The sequence below is a fragment of the Pyxicephalus adspersus genome, chromosome 5 (assembly GCF_032062135.1).
Source record: "Pyxicephalus adspersus chromosome 5, UCB_Pads_2.0, whole genome shotgun sequence".
Taxonomy (NCBI): domain Eukaryota; kingdom Metazoa; phylum Chordata; class Amphibia; order Anura; family Pyxicephalidae; genus Pyxicephalus; species Pyxicephalus adspersus.
Genome location: NC_092862.1, coordinates 122,634,637 through 122,652,553, shown reverse-complemented (window position 1 = coordinate 122,652,553; position 17,917 = coordinate 122,634,637). Strand labels below are relative to the sequence as shown.

The window sequence follows — 17,917 nt, the reverse complement described above, 5'->3', positions numbered from 1 at the left end:
TCACATAAATAAAATGTCACATTTTGATGGGCTGACCCTTTAATATGTGCGCCCATTTTTTAATATACAATTTACTTCATCCATATCCATGTTTTCATTCTACAAAGCCTTCATATTGGCTGAATAGTTACTGGCATTGCCCAATTATAATGTGCTCAGAGTAATGTGACAGCCTTTAAAACTCTGGTGAATGTTACGTGTATAGTAGATGTTTTATGCAGTTTTAACGCAGGAAAGGTTTAATGTAATTGTTTATTTTTACATGGCAAAGGAGCAAAAGTGGAGAGCCCCACCATGCAGTTGCTGCCCATATAGCCGTCAGCATAGGGGGCTTTAAGAGGAAATGTTAAAAATGGGGGTAGCCCTTCCAAAACAGCAGCCCCAGACTTAATGCCATTTACAGTGCCAAAGAGAAAGTATGAGCAATTAAGTGGCCTATGTGTCCTTGGCTTCCCCTAAAGAGGGCAATTAGGAGGCTTCCTTCTTGATGAACTGATTTCAAGGGTTGATCGCTTCACCATTTATGGAGGTTCTAAAGTTTTAACAAAGCGGCAGAATCCAAAATATTCCCTAAAAGATCTCATTCTCTTTTTTTGGGTCCAGGATCCCAAAACAGCTCCTCATTCTCTTTTTTAGCCTTCAGTTAATGATGAAAGAGCTGCGAACTTTAGTGAAATGTCTTCCTGGTGTTCCCTGTGGAAACATTGAATTAAAGTCTATATTTAATACAAGTCCAGCTAGTAACATTTACATCACTGATCACATTTGATAGTATTACCAGCTTTCTCTATTGAAGATTGATTTTTCACTGAACAAATTGATACATGTATGGGTAGTGAATGTGCTTTAGAAATATGCCGAATGTTCCTAATCAATGTATCAGGATTATAGGTATATGAAAAAAGAGTAAAACATCACTGAAGATTCTTCATTCATAAAAAATATTATTTAACGATGCTTTAGCCTAATTTTGTTTTTCCTCCTTTACAATTGTTTTTTTTAGGATTTGTAATAGTACTGCATGTTTTGTGGAAGCTGATCATTGATGTCTAGTTGCCATTTGAGGCCCCAGCACTTCCAAAATGCATTTAAAATGTGGCCTTGATGGATTGGACTTTGTAAAGCTTGTACTGTGTTATTATTACAGTACTGATGAGTTCATTATCTTCTTCATTGTAGGAAAGTTAACAAGTGTTACAAGGGGCGTTCCTGTCCTGTAATAGTTCATTGCAGGTAAGTATTGCTTCCTATGTGGCCAATCCTTTCCCTCTACTAACATCTGTTATTCCCTACCTATACTATATCAATATCAATTCAAAATAAAGTAGATGCAGTCATTTACTACAATAAAACCCCTATTTATTGAATAGTTTAAAATACATTTTTGAGAACCTTACAATCCTGCAAGTGACAGCTGAAAGTTAAATACCCAATATAGTGATATGAATTGATATGGGCAATACTGACAGACCAACATGCATCCCTGTTATATTTATTAGAAAATGCAAAGCTGCACTAGTAGTGTTGTGAATAGGTGTTTGCAAACATTTTTTCATATTTGTGTATATATATTTTAGCAGTACTTTAACTGATCTTATCAGTTGTTTGTAGTAATCCTATAGCATTTAGTTGTGGTTGTTATCACTACGCATACTATAAGCTTTGCTTCTTTTAAATATATTAATCCAAGCTTAAACAAGATGTCATTAAATTTCAAACTTTCATGCAATAAATTTGTATGAGCCGAAAGTGCACTTAGGCTGAATACAATTCCTGCGTTCATCAGAGAAAGGAATTAGTGCATATAGAAGATGTTTTGTTGTTGCCTTTGTGGCTTTAAATAAAAACCTATTGTGCTTTCATTTGTAGTTTATTTGTTTGTTGCCCACATTGTAAGCAGTTACTTTGGGCTAAGTACCTTTTTCATGTTTTTTTTCCCATTGTTGCAAAAACTAACTATAATGAACAAAAGTTAATCCCTGCTGAACAGCTTGCGTTGATTAAAGCTTTGTGGCATTTTCTGTTTTTCTGCTTTAAGTTCCCACCTCCTCTTTTTTACCTCCTTCTGTTTAGCTGTTCCCTTATAACATTAACAATAAAACTAATAGAAGAGAAAAGCCCCCTTTTGACTTATGTTTTTTTTTTCTTTTGCCTGGGGAACATTAACACAATTCTCTTTTGCTCACAGTGACGGCGCAGGGAGAAGTGGGACCTATATCCTGATTGACATGGTTCTCAATAAGATGGCTAAAGGTGAGCTTTCAAAACACCATTTTCTTCATGTGTGATATGTGTATATGAGTACAATGGCAGCAGGGAGGTGGGCATATCTGCTGGCTTCAGAATGCAACCAAGCCGGCTTTCCTGACTGTGTCTTTCATTTTATATTTAATCTTGTACCAAAGAGTGAACAGCAAAATGGATACCTAGCCTTGCCAAGGATAACTGTTCAGGAGAAATGTTTAAAGAGAGTTGCATCTCATCTTTAAAAACTGGCAATACGTTTTAGTTACTTGTTGATATTTTGTATATTTGTAAATTTTCTTATGCAGATTTTACATTTGTGCAAGCTTGCATTACCTGATTTTTAGTATACTATATTATTCTAAAGGACTTCAGTCATCCAATCATGTATAACTCCTTTAGTAAATCAGTCCCAAAAACTTAGCTTTGTCTTTATGATAAGTTTGTAGTTATTTCAATCATGTGCAACCAGAAATTCTATATTGGTTTTACCTTTGTACATGGTTGGGTATTTTAATGGGACACAGCTTCCCCTTAATAATCAGGTTGGGTGACCAGCCTCTATTCCTCTAGTAAATCAGGTCTATTATGTCAGCCATATAGAAAGTGCATTAAAGGGCCAGCCTTTCTAAACTAATATATCAGTTTTTGGCATATTGTGTAGTTTTAAACCTACCGGTGGGATATCTGTGTTTTATTGTTTGGTTCTGCATACTTTCCATATTCATTACATAGACTTCCCTTCTCTCCTGGGTGTTCATTTTTTTATATTATAGAGAATATAGCAATAAATAAATAAAACGCCTAAAGTTGGGCAGAATCACAATTTCAGTTGGGAAGATTTCACCTTCAATAACTCAAGATACAAAAGAAACCAAAGGCTGGTGAAGCCCGTAACTAAAAGATTTCTTTTGCAGGGACTGGTCCTGCCATTTGACAAACCTTAGCAGTAGAGCAAACTTGGCACTTTTATTGATACAATTGAAAAGCCAAAAAGGCTTTGACAATTGTTTGTGTTTTGGACAGAATAGTGCTTTCTCGGTCCAAAACTGAAACACATTGTCATGGGATTTACAGTTTTTCAGTTGTTTGAATAAAAGTGCCAGTTTTATTGTGCTCTTTAGAAACTGGAGTTCCTATATGCAAACTCCAAATCTGAAGCTACCTCTGGATATAATATTCAGTACAAGAACGTGTTTACTTTTTTGTGTTTTTTTCCTTTCCTTCCATTTTGTAAATGTTGCTTTCTTAGTCTGTGTTTAATTTTTCAGTCTAGGGTGGGGGCCACCAGTGGGTTGAATCACCTGCTGGCTTTGCAATTACAGTCTCCAAGGTTTCCCCCAGCAGTTTGTGTCTTCAGCTCTCCCGCAGGGCCGTAATTAAGGTGTCAGTCTTTTGCAGCTGGATTACCCATTTGTTCTACATTATGGCAAACCCATCAGGGGACCAGGAACCTATTGTTCAGCTTAGTAATTCCAGTGCCCTTAGAGTAACACTGCTAGTTCTTTTGGGGAGGTCTTTAGAAGATGTAAGAAATAATTTAGCTCACCAACATATGTTTATAATTTCGAGTGCAGTTATAGTAATAAAAATGGTAAATGTATATATATATATCTATATAGATTTTATGTAGTTATTTATTTAAATATTTAGCTCTCTCTCTGTCTACATATATATGAGAGAGAAAAAAAGTGTCAAGATAGACTGTAACATTGAGTACAGCATCATCTCCCAAACATTAGTCAAATTAGTTTCAGCTCCTTTGTAACATATTGTGACAAAAATCCAAGCCTCACAATATATTCTATAAATAGCTTTTTAAAGGGGATAAATGAGATTTTTCTGCCTTGGTCTTTCAGGCACTTTGGTTGACTTTGTTGCATGAACACTAAAGAATGTCATTTAGTGACTCCATTCTACCATGTAATGTCAAATTCCATTTTAAGTGTGTGCTTAGTCTTACACAATAGAAGACAAGTCATGTGAAACTGGCCGAAGAATGGAGTCACAGGGCTTTCTTAGGTTTGTGCCCGCCATTTTGTGTTTGACCTGCTCCCTTCTGCCAATGGGTTGTGCAATTTGAAATCCTCTGACCTGGTGCTTAGGCTGTAGTTTAACTGAAAGATCAAAGGGCAACACGGGCATTTCAACCCTGCTGAGGTGGGCCTTTCCCAGGCTGTCACACTGTGAGGCAGCCAAAGGTTTTGTTCTGACAGGAATCTAGGCCCGGTCTGTGAGGCCTAGGTCTTCTTTGTCTGGCCTGAGAAGTTTGAGGCCCAGGTTCAGAATCTAGTGTTCATCAAAATGATCAAAGGCCTTGAAGCCTTGGACATGAAATCTTTCTTTCCATTTCCTTTTCTTAAAGAATGAATTGTACAAGTACCAAAGAATTCCATTTCCAAAGCTTTTATATTGAGTGCGAGCTTGAACTTCAGAGTCCTTCAGTTGTACACATAAAAATGTAAGTGCATTTTCAATCTGGGCCCAGCTGCAGGACTTGCATATATGAGCATTTCTTTAGGAAAAAACGCCTTTAAGGATTAAGGCCTTCAGTATTTTAAAAAAGGAGTTTTAAGGGAAAAATTCAATGATTTGTGTTCTTGTTCCAATGCTTAGTATATTGGAAAGTAGACAATAATGTGTTTTAAAATCAAAGTACAAGCAAAAAAACAGCATTGTGCAGTTGGAAAGAAGAAAAGCTTTAAAATGACCTTGTCTTTTGTGCATCAGTCAGTTTTTGTTGTGCTACTGTATGTTTTAAAGCATTCCATTTTCTCAATCACTTGCGGATGCCGAGCTGTAAAAGTTAAGTCCTGTGAACTGAGCATTTAAAAGTTTTACCCACTTTTATTGGAATAAAAAATGGCATTCATATTTCTTTTTTCCCATGTTTGCTCACCTAAATAATACAGTGAACAATGACATGCCTCTTGTGTTTAATTTACATATAATTGTTTCTTTTGTCATCACCACTATTCAGAATAATGTATTTATGTATTAACTAGGAAAATGTGATCTTCTTTAAACAGCTCATTTGTAATGGTTTGCCATTAATGGGGCTTTCATAGTATTTTATAACGTGCCAGTAAAAACTGGGGTATCTATAAATTAGTTAATGTTACATTCAAAAAACATTCAGTTCCTGATGCATGCATTTTAAATTACACTAGTTGATTCACCTATGATTCACGCAATGAATGCTTGGTCAATGTCCCAATTATTGCTTTATAAATAGGCCCCAATGTTTTTGGAAACATGATGGGTTACACTGAAATATTGCTGCAGCACATTGAGTTACACAGCCAGATTTGATGTGCTGTACTGCTCAGTAGTGTTTTCGCATGCCAGCAAACAACTGCCTCGGGGAAATGCTACAAGTAGCATCTACTTACAGCAGCCCAATAGAAAATTTATTGGAGGCAGAAGTGAACAATTTAGTGCCACCCACTGCTGCCCGCTGTCAAATGTGCAAGCACCGGTTCTTTAGGAATCATAACTTTGGTGCAAATGGCCAACTTCTGGTCTGAACCTGGAAATGTGGAAATTGAAGGATGGCATTTGTGCTATAGCTCTATACGATGTAAATTGTGTGATACATCATACCGCTCTTTGTGCTCTGTGTATAACCTATCCATTTTGTGTGTTTATGCTCTGTTCTGTATCTGTGTGTGTTGTGGCATTGTTTATCTTGTGTATAAGTGTACTCTGTGGGTATACATGTCTGTGTTTTTTGGGCTGTTTGGTGTAAGTCTCATTTTATTTCCCTGTGACTTTATCCTAGCATTAAATAAAGCTACAGGATTAAATTAGATGAACGTTAGATTGTGAATGTTGTCTGCAAAAAAATGATTTTTTTTACAGGTAAGTCAAGGTAATTAAGAAAGAACTGCTAAAATGGCAAGATCAAAGCATCTAAAAATGTACATTGTAATTTCACCACCATATAATAACACTTTAGAATTGTTATATGCTTTGCTACATTTTCTGGTCTGAGACTCTAACTGTTGGGCAGTACGTTCCCTCTGAATTTGGGAGGAAAGACAGATGGTGTTCCAAAATATCTGGGGACTGATGGTTAAATCTGAAAAAAAAAGTTTGTCACCATTTATTTTAAACAATCACATGTTCTATTGCATGAAGCTGATATGGCCTTAGCGAGTGGGTGGTGCTTAGAACCAGACAACAATAATTGCAATTTCACAATTACAAATAAGGACCGTTCAAAAGATATGGATAATAAAAAGCTATTAGGAATGCAAGCCAATTACAAAATGAACCTATTTGATTGCAGTGCACCTTTAAATGAGGATTTCTCATTGAACCTTGTGCATGTTGTGATTATCACAGTATCAGTTTACTTTCAAGCTCCACACCTTCACAGCAACTGTATCTTCATTTTAGCAGACAGGAATGGTCTTTATGTTGGAGACTGTACTGCTGCAGCACACAATAGGCAAACCTCTCTTGAGAGGCCTCTTTTTTCTTTTCGTACGTTGATGATAATCAAAGCTACACTCCTCTTATTCTGTATGAACATCACAATTGCATCTGTCTGCCACTTCCACTGAGGCATTATTATTAATATTTTTCAATTGGCCTGCTGTCCAAGGGGAACTGGCTAGGAAGAGATTGACAGATGCAGCCTGAATAATCGTGTTCTCTGAACTCAGCCCAATTTGTGGTTTGTTGCAGGTGCTAAAGAGATTGATATTGCTGCGACTCTGGAGCACTTGAGAGACCAGCGACCAGGCATGGTGCAGACAAAGGTAATGTCAATTAAATGGCAAGGGAATTAATATATCCTAAAGGCTTTTCTCAGATTGTTTTTGTGTTAAAAGAAGGCTGTCATCCAAATTGTGTTTTATATTTTAGCTAAACACTTGTATATACTATCTTATGTATTGTGTTGATCTGAACATGTGATAGCTGGGTATGGCAGCTTAGGTATTTCCATAACTTTACTCCTTTGTTCTCCTTTTTTCTCCAATTTTACTCCAAGGATGCCGTAAATAAAAGAATAATGCCGATATAATAAATTAGTGGTATTACTGTATAGAAAGAAAATATGTTACATTTCATCAGTAAGTTCCTTTTTTCAGCAAAAAGGAGCTTTCTTTGAGCTTTGTGTGTAAGTAGTCTGAAAAGGGATGGACAGATCTCAAGCTGTCAATTGTCCCTTGGCCACGTAATAGTCATCCTAGTCTTTCGAATAATTGAGATGGCCATTATTTTGGTCCTGCCTCTTCATACACATAGATATACACACATAAAAGTGAGTTGAAGTAAAAAAACAACATAAAAAGTCCTTACCTGAAAAGGAACAACGTTGCTAATAATCACAAGATAACTGGTTAGCTGGCTTGCTAACTTTTGAGGAAAAGAAATATAAATGTTTGTATATTTAAACCTATCCCTTTTTTCTTCTCTTTGTATTCATTATCTCAGAGCTGTTGTAAAAATCCATCACAATTAATATGAAATAAAATACAAAAGGAAAAAATAACCTTTAATCAGGCGTCCGGATCAAGGTCTAATATACAGGATGTATTCTCAGCTGGAAAGGAAATTATAATCTACTATTTTTAATTCATGGTATCACCGCTCTCATCCTGTTTCATCTATGCTGGCGATGCCGTTCATAATGAAAACCGTGACATTGTTGTCAATTACAAATCTTCAAGTAGACCGAAATTAAACACTCTTTTACGTATTAAAGAAACTATTTTAGGTCTGTGTTTGAATTCCAATGAATTCCAAAATCCCCCAAAAGGCTTAGATTATATAATGAATTGTTCTAAATATTTTGTACATAATATTGGCCAAATTTATTTGTTATCAATTTAAGCATAAAAATATTTTCTCTGCTTGAAAAATCTTTAATGCTTCCTATTTTTCTGCTGGGATATTTTTGAAAGGTAGCTACACCCAAGAACAGAAATGTATAGTGGATGCCTTGGCTCCAGAATCAGTCCTGCTGGAGACAAGTTACGATCCAAGAGAGTTTAGTGCCAAACAAGGGCTTTATAGTATTCTATACATAAAAGGTACATGAACAAAGTTAATGCTTACAGCATACCATAAAAAAAAATTGTTTCAGCAGTCAGAGGAAGGCCCTTTTTTTGTTTCAGCATGACTGTCCCTTTGCAAAAAGCCAGCTCCATAAAGCATGGTTTGAGTTTTGTGTGAAATAACTCAAGTGGTCTGCATACAGCCCTGACCTCAACTGTATTGAACACCTTCAAAAGATGTTGATAAATAAGAATTCCGAATAAGTGCCAAGTCTTTTTATCCAGCGTCAGTAACTGACCTCACATAAGTTTTTTTTACTTAATGGACACAATTTCCCACATAGACACTTGAAATTCTTGTGTAGAGTCTGATGTAGCCACAAAGGGGACTCCAATTTAATGCCCATGGTTTTAGAATGGGATGTTAAGCAAGCTCATATGCGTGTGATGATAAAGTGTCCACACACTTTAGTGTCCAATAGTAGGGAAATAATGCAGGCATGCAATATCTTTATCCATAAATTATTTTCTGTGTCTGAAAAGCTGCAAAGATGCAAAGATGAGATGTAGCATCAGAATAGACCAAGGCTAGGTGGGGCAGGAGATATGGGGTAATATTTCAGAATTGCTGTGAGTAGCAGAAAAGGGAGAAGCTTTCCTTCTTCTTGTGGTAGGCCTAATAAATTATTGCTCTCAAGGACTGGAGAAAATAGACTATTACGGGAGAACCTGGGTGATCCAGCAAACCGTAAATTAATCTGGTGAAGGAATGAAAAAAAATTGCCAACTAATACCAATTCATTTTCAAGAAATCCATTTCAGGTTTGCTAAATGAATTATTACTCTGCACTGGATAATGAGTATTAAAAAAAATTGTAATATACACCAAATACCAGCACTTGATATGTGTGTATTAGTGTCTATGGTATTGAATATGAAGTTTAGTAAAGAACTTTAATGACCAATGGTTCTCCATCTCCATATGCAAAGACAATTTTATGCAGAAGTCTAATAGTTCCACATTAGTTCACTGTTACTTCTTCTCTATAAATGTGAAGGCCACCCAAACAAATTATTATCAGTAATAGCTTGCTAAACGTAGTTTGTATGAAACCCATCAAGCTTTGCTACATTAATATTACAGCTGTGGTCTATTTTTCATTACAATAAACAAATAACATAAACCAAACAATAAAAGCTAATAGCTTCATAAGAAAAGATGCTAGCTCCCTATTTTGTGGGCTAAACGGTAATCACATCGCTCCTCTATTTTCAATCAGTTCCACTGCCCAAATCTCTCATGAAAATGCCTGGTAAATTATAAGTATCTGATTACTTGCCAGCGCTGTGTGCTCTCAGGAGAATTAGTCTTGACGGATTTAAACAAACCACACACTTTGCCAGCAGAATACAAATAAGAAATTGTGGGCTTTTCAATTAATTTGAGTCTAAGGATTAAAAATCAGGTTACAAATGCCAGTTAGAGCAAGTCCCCAGGCAAACAGCCACCCAAATTACTTTACCAGTGTCTTTACGTTCACAGCCCATGTAAACTGTTTTGTAAAATATCCTTTGGAAGACTGTACAAACCTTTCCATTGTTCCTGGGGAACATCAAAAAGGATGGCAAGTGCTTTTAATAAAGCAGTGCCATGTGTAAAGTGCAGCAAATTTTAGTAACCAATAACATTTCTTTTAATTGAATTTGGATTAAAAATTCCTGGAAGTTAGTAAATTATTTAGTTGTATTAAAGGGCCAGTAAACTGCAACTTGGTTCATGTCAGATGTTTATTTATGGGGATACATAAATGTTTTGAGACAGAACATTCTTGAAGCTGAGCTCCAGACAAATAGCAAAAACATAACTTAGTCCACTTATGTGTTCATTTAAAAATAATCTAAATGTATTTTCCTATACAGTTACCATAAATACCTGTATTAGTGCTGATATATGGGGGTAAGGGAAGTCTCAGCACTGTGATAAGGCTGCACTGCATTGCATATTGCTGTCCATTTAATATTGGGATAATATTGGCAGGAAGTGCAGAATGGTTACCGTATTAGTGTGCTGCTTCACTAACTATTGTCTGGTTCCAAACTAGATGGACAATGCATCGGTATTTAATGCCTTATTACATTTCAGACAACGTGGAGGTCACTGACTAGAACAAAAGAATGATGGACCCACTTCACAATGAAATCAAGAACTCTGGTCACTCTATTGAAAACACTGCTGGGCAAACGAACACATTTAGATGATCTATAAAGATCCCACTTCTGTCCACTGAGGATCCTACGCTATGATAGGACACTCAAAAGGAGTAAAATTTGTCAGAGAACATCTGGAAATGTGTTTTATGGAGCTTGAGATCATCTGAATGTGTTGACATCCCAGCAATGTTTTCAATAAAGTTGTTGATTTTACCCTGGAGTAGGTCTATCAATCTTATAACGAGTGCAGGAAGCTGGATGTGCCTCTTAGTGAACATCGGCTACTGGAGATCTTGATTGGCATTGGAGGTTGAAGGAGTCCCAACATGCTTTTTTTTAGATCACTAGGCTGTTTGTCACAGAGCCTGAGTCCCAAGACTGGATAATTCAGATACAAAACAAATCCTTTATATGTATTTGAACTCTGCAATTACCTTGTTATTTGGAATTCAGCTTTAAAATAAACCTGTTATAGTGGAAAAATAAGGGCAGCCATTACTGACCCTATTTTTAAAAATAGTGTCAGTATTTCAGTTTTATGTCACAGATCAGAATTCCATATGTAGAGAAGAAGAAATGGAGAGACCTCCAAGCTTTTTACACATTATTAAACACTTTTTTCTACATTTTCAGATAACATATAAGCAGCGGACTGGACATACTTTTTATACAAATAGGGAATATCACTGGTTCTGTAAAAAAAAAAAAAAGTATATATATATATATATATATATATATATATATATATTCCACATATTACATTGTCTGCTATGAGAATGGGCATATGTTCATATGATCACACATAACAAAGACTGTTGCTTTGGTTTCAATAGAGACCCCAAGATTAATGCTAAGATAATAACAAAAAAATAAATGTGAACTGCTTGAACTATAGTATAATTGCAATAATGCTTATTCCCAGAGTTGTGATTTTTTTCTTCTTAGTTCCTACCATTCATATTCATAAAATTGTCCGATGTGTATAAAAAAATCCACCGAGCATGTTTTACCTTAATACACCCATAGCGGTTTCTATAATATGTAGTCATATGTCTAATTCTTATAGTTTATTGTACTTGAAGTAAAAATGCATTTTTACTACAAAGCATGCATTTATAAATGCCGTAGCAGGCTCTGAAAAATGCCAAAATTAAGTGTTACTTTTATTGAAGATAATTCCTGTTTCCAGCAATACTGCCTGCAGCCTCCTGGCTCTGAGAACATCCAGCTGTGCTCTAAAAAAATCTACTCTTAAAAGATGGATTTCTCATTCAGTTAAATGCAGGCAGGTCCCCTGTCTTCCCCCGGAACAGCATTTACATCAAATATGGATACAGACACAGGGCCAAGGTATACAGCTGAAAACAGGATTTACATTTAGTAATGTTATTATCATCTTGGTATTTTTATAAAGTTACAGAGACAATTACAACATCATTAGTGAAAGTACAATAATACTTTAATGCTTCATGTGATAAGACATTTAAAGTCTGCCTTATAATATGCATATGAAAAACCTAACAAATGCACCATTTAATTGAAGAACTCTATTAGCATCTATACAGACAACATATCCCTAATGCAGTTTTCAGAAGCATAATTTCATGTTCTGCACCTTAATGTTTACCCAAAAAGATTCACCAATATTCAAAATGTAGCATTGTTATTTTGGATGTTAGAAAGTGATAGGCTGCAGCCACGGATTATCTGTATTTAAAAATAGTGAACAGATCCCAAAACTGTTTAACTATGTGCATCACCTTTGAGCCACCATCTTGCAGGATATTTGTCCTACTTAAACAAAGATGACTTCATTTTTTGGACACATAAAAGTTTTGTTACGGAGGACTATGATCTCTGTGATATGTAATAAGTATGTATCACAATTACACATAATTTTGCATGCATTCCTGAAATGATATCTAATCCTAGGTCCTCATTCAGTTTTCTATGTGATGCAATGTGTCCTTTGCTTGCAGTGCCAACTGCATCTGATAACATTCAAGCCGTGTGAGGTATCTTTATGTGCATTTTGCTTAAAACTGTCATACACTGGTTGAGGCACTGTATATGCATGGTACAGATGTATGTATTTCCGAGTCTGTATATGTATGTATTTATATATATATATATATATATATATATATATATATGTACATTAAGTCAACCCATGCCTTAATAAAGTTAAAAACATAATTCTTATTATGCTCATACTGGGATGTTAGTGGTAATTGATGGAAAGATCTGGATCACATGAAGAACCCCCATACAAACACAGGACAAGTACCATGGTTCTGATGGAGGTTAAACTCGGGACCGCAGCATACCAGATAAGAGCACTAACCACTCAGACTCTATACTGCCCTGTTAACCATTGAAGCATAGCTTGTCCTTCAAGCCTTTCACAACGATAGCACTAATGAAATGTCCTATTATTTCTGTATTTTAGGAGCAGTTTGAGTTTGCCCTGACAGCCGTGGCAGAAGAAGTGAACGCAATACTAAAGGCCCTTCCACAATAAATGTTCCACATTCCTAAAGAAATCCAGAGGATTCTTCTCTCATCCCTTTCTTCCTTTCAATCCTTTTAAGCATTGTTGAAAATTGTGACCTGGTGTGTATCATGTATTGTACCCGCATAGAAACTTGCGGTCTGCATTGTTCCCTAGTGGGAAGGTCATTAAATCGCAGAAACCCAGCAAATAGAGAAAAAAAACACAATCATACTGGTTAGACAATATTATTGGTTTTCCTTCCCTTTCCTGATTATCCTTAGTGGAACAGGACACCAAATCAGTTTTTTTAATTTCCTTATTTATTGGTCTTCTTTATTTAGTAACTTGGTGCATCAGATAACAATGTCTGCTTGCCGAAATCTAGGACACAGATGTCTATATCTTAGTTCACAATAAAATATGTGATACTCAAGCCTCATTAGTGACATGAAAATTCTTTAGCTTTACAGAAGCAGTGGCGGTCCTGTTGATCCAGAAAGCAGTGGGCAGAACTAGGAGTGGCCAGATGATGATTGACAAGCCTTTTGATGAGCAGTGACAATGCTGATAGCCACACCCCTGAAAAGTTTTCTAATTTATCTATAGCCCACGCAAGCACTGCCTACATTAAGATAAAAACTCTGCTGTGAATTATGGAGCAATGCATCTGCATTGTCACCCTATCACAGAAAGCTGCATTACGTGGACTTCATTAGCGGGATCATCATGTATTTGTAGGACTTTATAATAAATATAAGTGCAGGTCTACTTTTTATTAAATGGTGCAGCACATATTTTTTTACAGAGAAACGGCAGATCTTCTTTTACATAATCCATGTCAACCAATCAATTATAGGCTTACATGTGTCCGATCAACACAGAATCTTAGTATTTTAGTATCTCATTGGTTGATAGTCATTTGCTCCATTTTGTTGTGGTTGGCACCAGGTTAATAAATAAGGACAACTCACCAATATGCCAATTACTATTGTCATCGTCATTGCCTAATGACATATACTTAAAAGAAAAGTACAAAAAGAAAAAAAAATGTTGATTTTTGTGTGTATTTTCTTGTTTTAACAGATTTTATGGGGTTTGTGTAAAACAATAAAGGTCAAACAAGTGTGGCAATTTTATTATCATTTGTAATGTTTTTTCTTTGTTTTTTAAGTCAAAAGATGGCAATCTAAGGGCTCTATGTAAAAAGTAAGGAATCTGATATTACCTCAAACATTACCTAATGGGAATCAATTACTGCCATTGAAACACATGGACTTGGAAGATTTCCATGAGTGAATGTTTGAGGAAATGTCAGATTCCCTGTTTTATAGAGCCCTAAGAGTTCATTATTTTTTTTATTCTACAATAGACCTAGCACACAGATAACACAGATAAAAAAAAACATTTTGGGGTGTTTATAAAGCAGGGAATCTGCTTTATAAATAGGCCCCTTTGAGTTCTTTAATAAGTAAATTATGCAATTGATCTACAAGTATATATAAGCGAGTACAGCACAAAAATAACATAATTCATATGTAGCATCCTGCATCTGTATTTATGAGAATATGTGGATCATGGTAAAGTATTTCAATATTTAAGAGAAACAATTGAATTATTAAGCTATTCCACAGTGATTAAGTATTTTTCAAATTTTAGCTAAAGAAAAGAGGGAACACTTAATGACTAATTGTTATTTATTGCATTAATTCATTCATTAATGTCAATGCAGCTAATAAGATGTTTGGGGTTCCAGGGCAGATTCTGCAACTTCTGCACCAAGAAATCAAAGATTGTTAGTTGCTTTGGAGGGTTCTGCAGTCAGATGATCACAAAGTGCAAGGTTACATTTCCACAAAATTAGACAGCAAGTGTGATTTATTAACATGTATTTAGACGTGCTGAAAGTGATATTAACTGTAATCATTAATGTGATTGGTATTAGAATTTGCCTTAACATTTAGGTGGGCTTTAATAGGCAAGAAACACTGTAATGGCACAAACTGTTCACAATTTCAGGTTTGGAAATTGTTGCAACCTTCATTTTACTGTTTAACCCTATAGAACATTAGGTGTGATTCTAAGATTTCAGACACAGCTAGTGTTCACTTTAAACACTTTAAAGTTTTTTTACTGGACCGTAAAGAACAAATAATGAAACATTAATGAAAACATCTCATTTCTATCCCTTCCATGTTAACAGTATCAGTCTTACTAGACTGCACAATAGCACTGTCTTGTAGGGGATTAAGGGAGTTTAATGTCAATGTAGATTCAGGTAACTGCTAACTTTGATGTAAAATTCCTTTAATTCTTTTTTATTAAATAAATAAATAAATAAAAGGGTGTTTTATTTTTATCTACCTGGATTTTAGCTCTAAGTCTTAACATTTTGTTCTTAGTTACTCATACAGCATACAAACATTTGGGTGCTAAGAGCAAAACTCCATGGAGTTGGTACACCTAAGAAGCTTTAGCTCTGAATATGAGTGATTGAAGCCAGAGGAACTGACAGTACATTGTCAGCGATGGAATTACGGCAAATAAACGCCAATGTCGAAATCTTCCTTCCATTCCCGAGAAGCATTACATTGTGTTATGGTCATGCTAATCGGATTAGGGGACTTCTTGTGGACCAATTAGAGCTGACATTCATTTTAAACTACAGCAGCATTTCATCTTTAAAGCCGTCCTGTGGGACTGTGGTGCACATATATCTGCCAGTCAAAGCACAAGCAGAATATTTACCAGCTTGTTCTTTGGAACATAATAAAAGAAAATAAAAAAATGAAATGCTGTGTTCACCAGTACTGGAAGTCAACAAAGATAAATCTGTTTTGTCTTGTTTTTGAGGTAAAAAAATGTTCCTTGTAAACTAAAACAAACCCACTGTGGTTATTATATGTAAAAAACAAACTATGTAGGTTATTCCTAGGAGAAATGTCTACAGTCATATTTACTAGAAGAATATATCTCTTCCTCTTTCCAAAAGCATCTAGTATTCTATTTTATAGTAATGGTTGGGCACCAAACTCTACATATATTAAATAGCTACCATAATCAAAAGCCACTAGCTGGATGGATAGTGACGATGAGTATGAGTATATACAACTATGTAGACAAAACTATAGAATAATATTAGAACAGATAAAACTATAGAATAAAATCACAGAGTTGTCCACATTTCCTAAAGCCTTTCTATGCAGTTTTCACCAGAATAGTTTTGCTTTTTCGGCCAATGCACTGACAGGAGCTCTGGAAATATTGTTGAAAAATTACCTAGCAGTAATTTCACCTTTCCCAGTTCACCTAGGCTGCATGTCCATCCTTTGTGCTCAAATCTGTAGGATATGGACCAGTTTAGCCAGTGCTTTATAAGTCATGTAGAGATCACAGAGCAATAAAATGCCCCCAGCACACATGCAGATCTCAGGTACTTTTTATTTTGCCATTGGCAGCCTTCATGCTTTTCTGAACTTGTGGGGACATATATTATCCAGAAGCATACAAAATATTATTATTAACTTTATATAGCACCACCATATTACACAGAGTCCATAGTCATGTCACTAACTGTCCTCAAAATTGAATATCCCTACCATAGTCTATGTCTAGGACCAATTATGAGGGGAAACCTCGTAACCTAACTGCATGTTTGTGTTAGGAAACCAGAGTGCCCTTGGGAAACCCACGCAAACACTGAGAGAACAGACAAACTCCTTGAACATATTGTCCTGGCTGGGATTCAAGCATTGGAACTGGCACTGCTAATGCAAGAGTGCTAACCACTGAGCCAGCCATGCTTCTATTTTACTACTTTAATACTAATGCTACTACTATAGGTATTCAATTTACCTTTACACTAGGATGCTTAACCTGAATATTACTGTACCATTATTAATAGTAGTCAGGTGCACATTAGGAAAATCACCAACTACAAGTCATGGCATAAATGAATAGAGAGGAAAGAAAGAGGTCTGAGGCTCATAGGTTTTTCATGTAAAAAGTGAAGTGTATTGATTGATTATTCAGTACTGAATATGAGCCTCAAACCTCTTTCTTTCTTCTTTATTCATTTATACTTAAATACTATATAGAGGTGGCTCAACATAAAAACACATTTATATAGTGAGGAGGAGTAAAACCCTTTCTATAAAAGTCATAGCAGCCTATCAGCCTATGAAAAGGGCAGTCTGAATAGAATGCCTTTGAATTATAAAATACATTAGCCCAAGAGTATTTATCAATCTGTAAACATCCTTTCACTGTCCCATGCCTCTGTGTTTGAGCACTCTGGTTTATGTAAAACTCCATACACTGCATAACATATTATGGCCATTTCCATGTATAAGGTAAACACAACATTTGATGTATATATTAAAAATCCCAGGCAATTAAAAAATAAATAAAACACCTTTTTCTTATTTAACTAGTAATACGTTTCTGAATTTTGCTACATGTAAACTTATTACATGCCCTTGATCTCCTGCACATCACATATAGCTGAAAATGATAATGGGAGCTCTTGCATTTGCTGCTGACCTTGGGAGGACAAATCTCTTAAACCTTTTACATAAATGACACTAGTTTTCCATATATTTAGGTAAAACATTGTTACCACTTTTTAGGAATGGATGGTGGGCTTTGAAGCAGTATAAGCCATGTGTTGGAGCACTGAGTGGAATCTACCTCTAAAAAGAAATATAGTCTGAGGTAGAATGTGAGAAACAAACATAGCCAAGGACTAGATATCCAAAAAACAAGGCAGGATTTTACAAGAATACTGGACCATTATAACTGCCAGAACAGCACTTTTTAAACCTATTTAGGATTCCTCTTCAATGCACAGGACAGACTTACAAATGTTTCCTGCGATATTGATGTGGTCATTTATTAAATCCTTTAAATTGATGGTAAAGTATTATTTTAGATGTGCTTTAAAAAGCTTGCAAATCCAACCATT

At 35.5% G+C, this 17,917-nt stretch overlaps 1 protein-coding gene across 1 annotated transcript in view; it reads left to right on the top strand.

Moving 5' to 3' along the window:
* Window positions 1–14,093, top strand: part of PTPRN2 (protein tyrosine phosphatase receptor type N2) — a gene marked incomplete in the record, with an annotated part of 519,721 nt that extends 505,628 nt beyond the window's left edge. Inside the window, 4 exon segments of the mRNA XM_072412607.1 lie at window positions 1,180–1,233; window positions 2,189–2,253; window positions 6,937–7,010; window positions 12,913–14,093. Coding sequence (XP_072268708.1) covers window positions 1,180–1,233; window positions 2,189–2,253; window positions 6,937–7,010; window positions 12,913–12,984 — 265 coding nt within the window.
* Window positions 14,094–17,917: the final 3,824 nt, after the last annotated feature.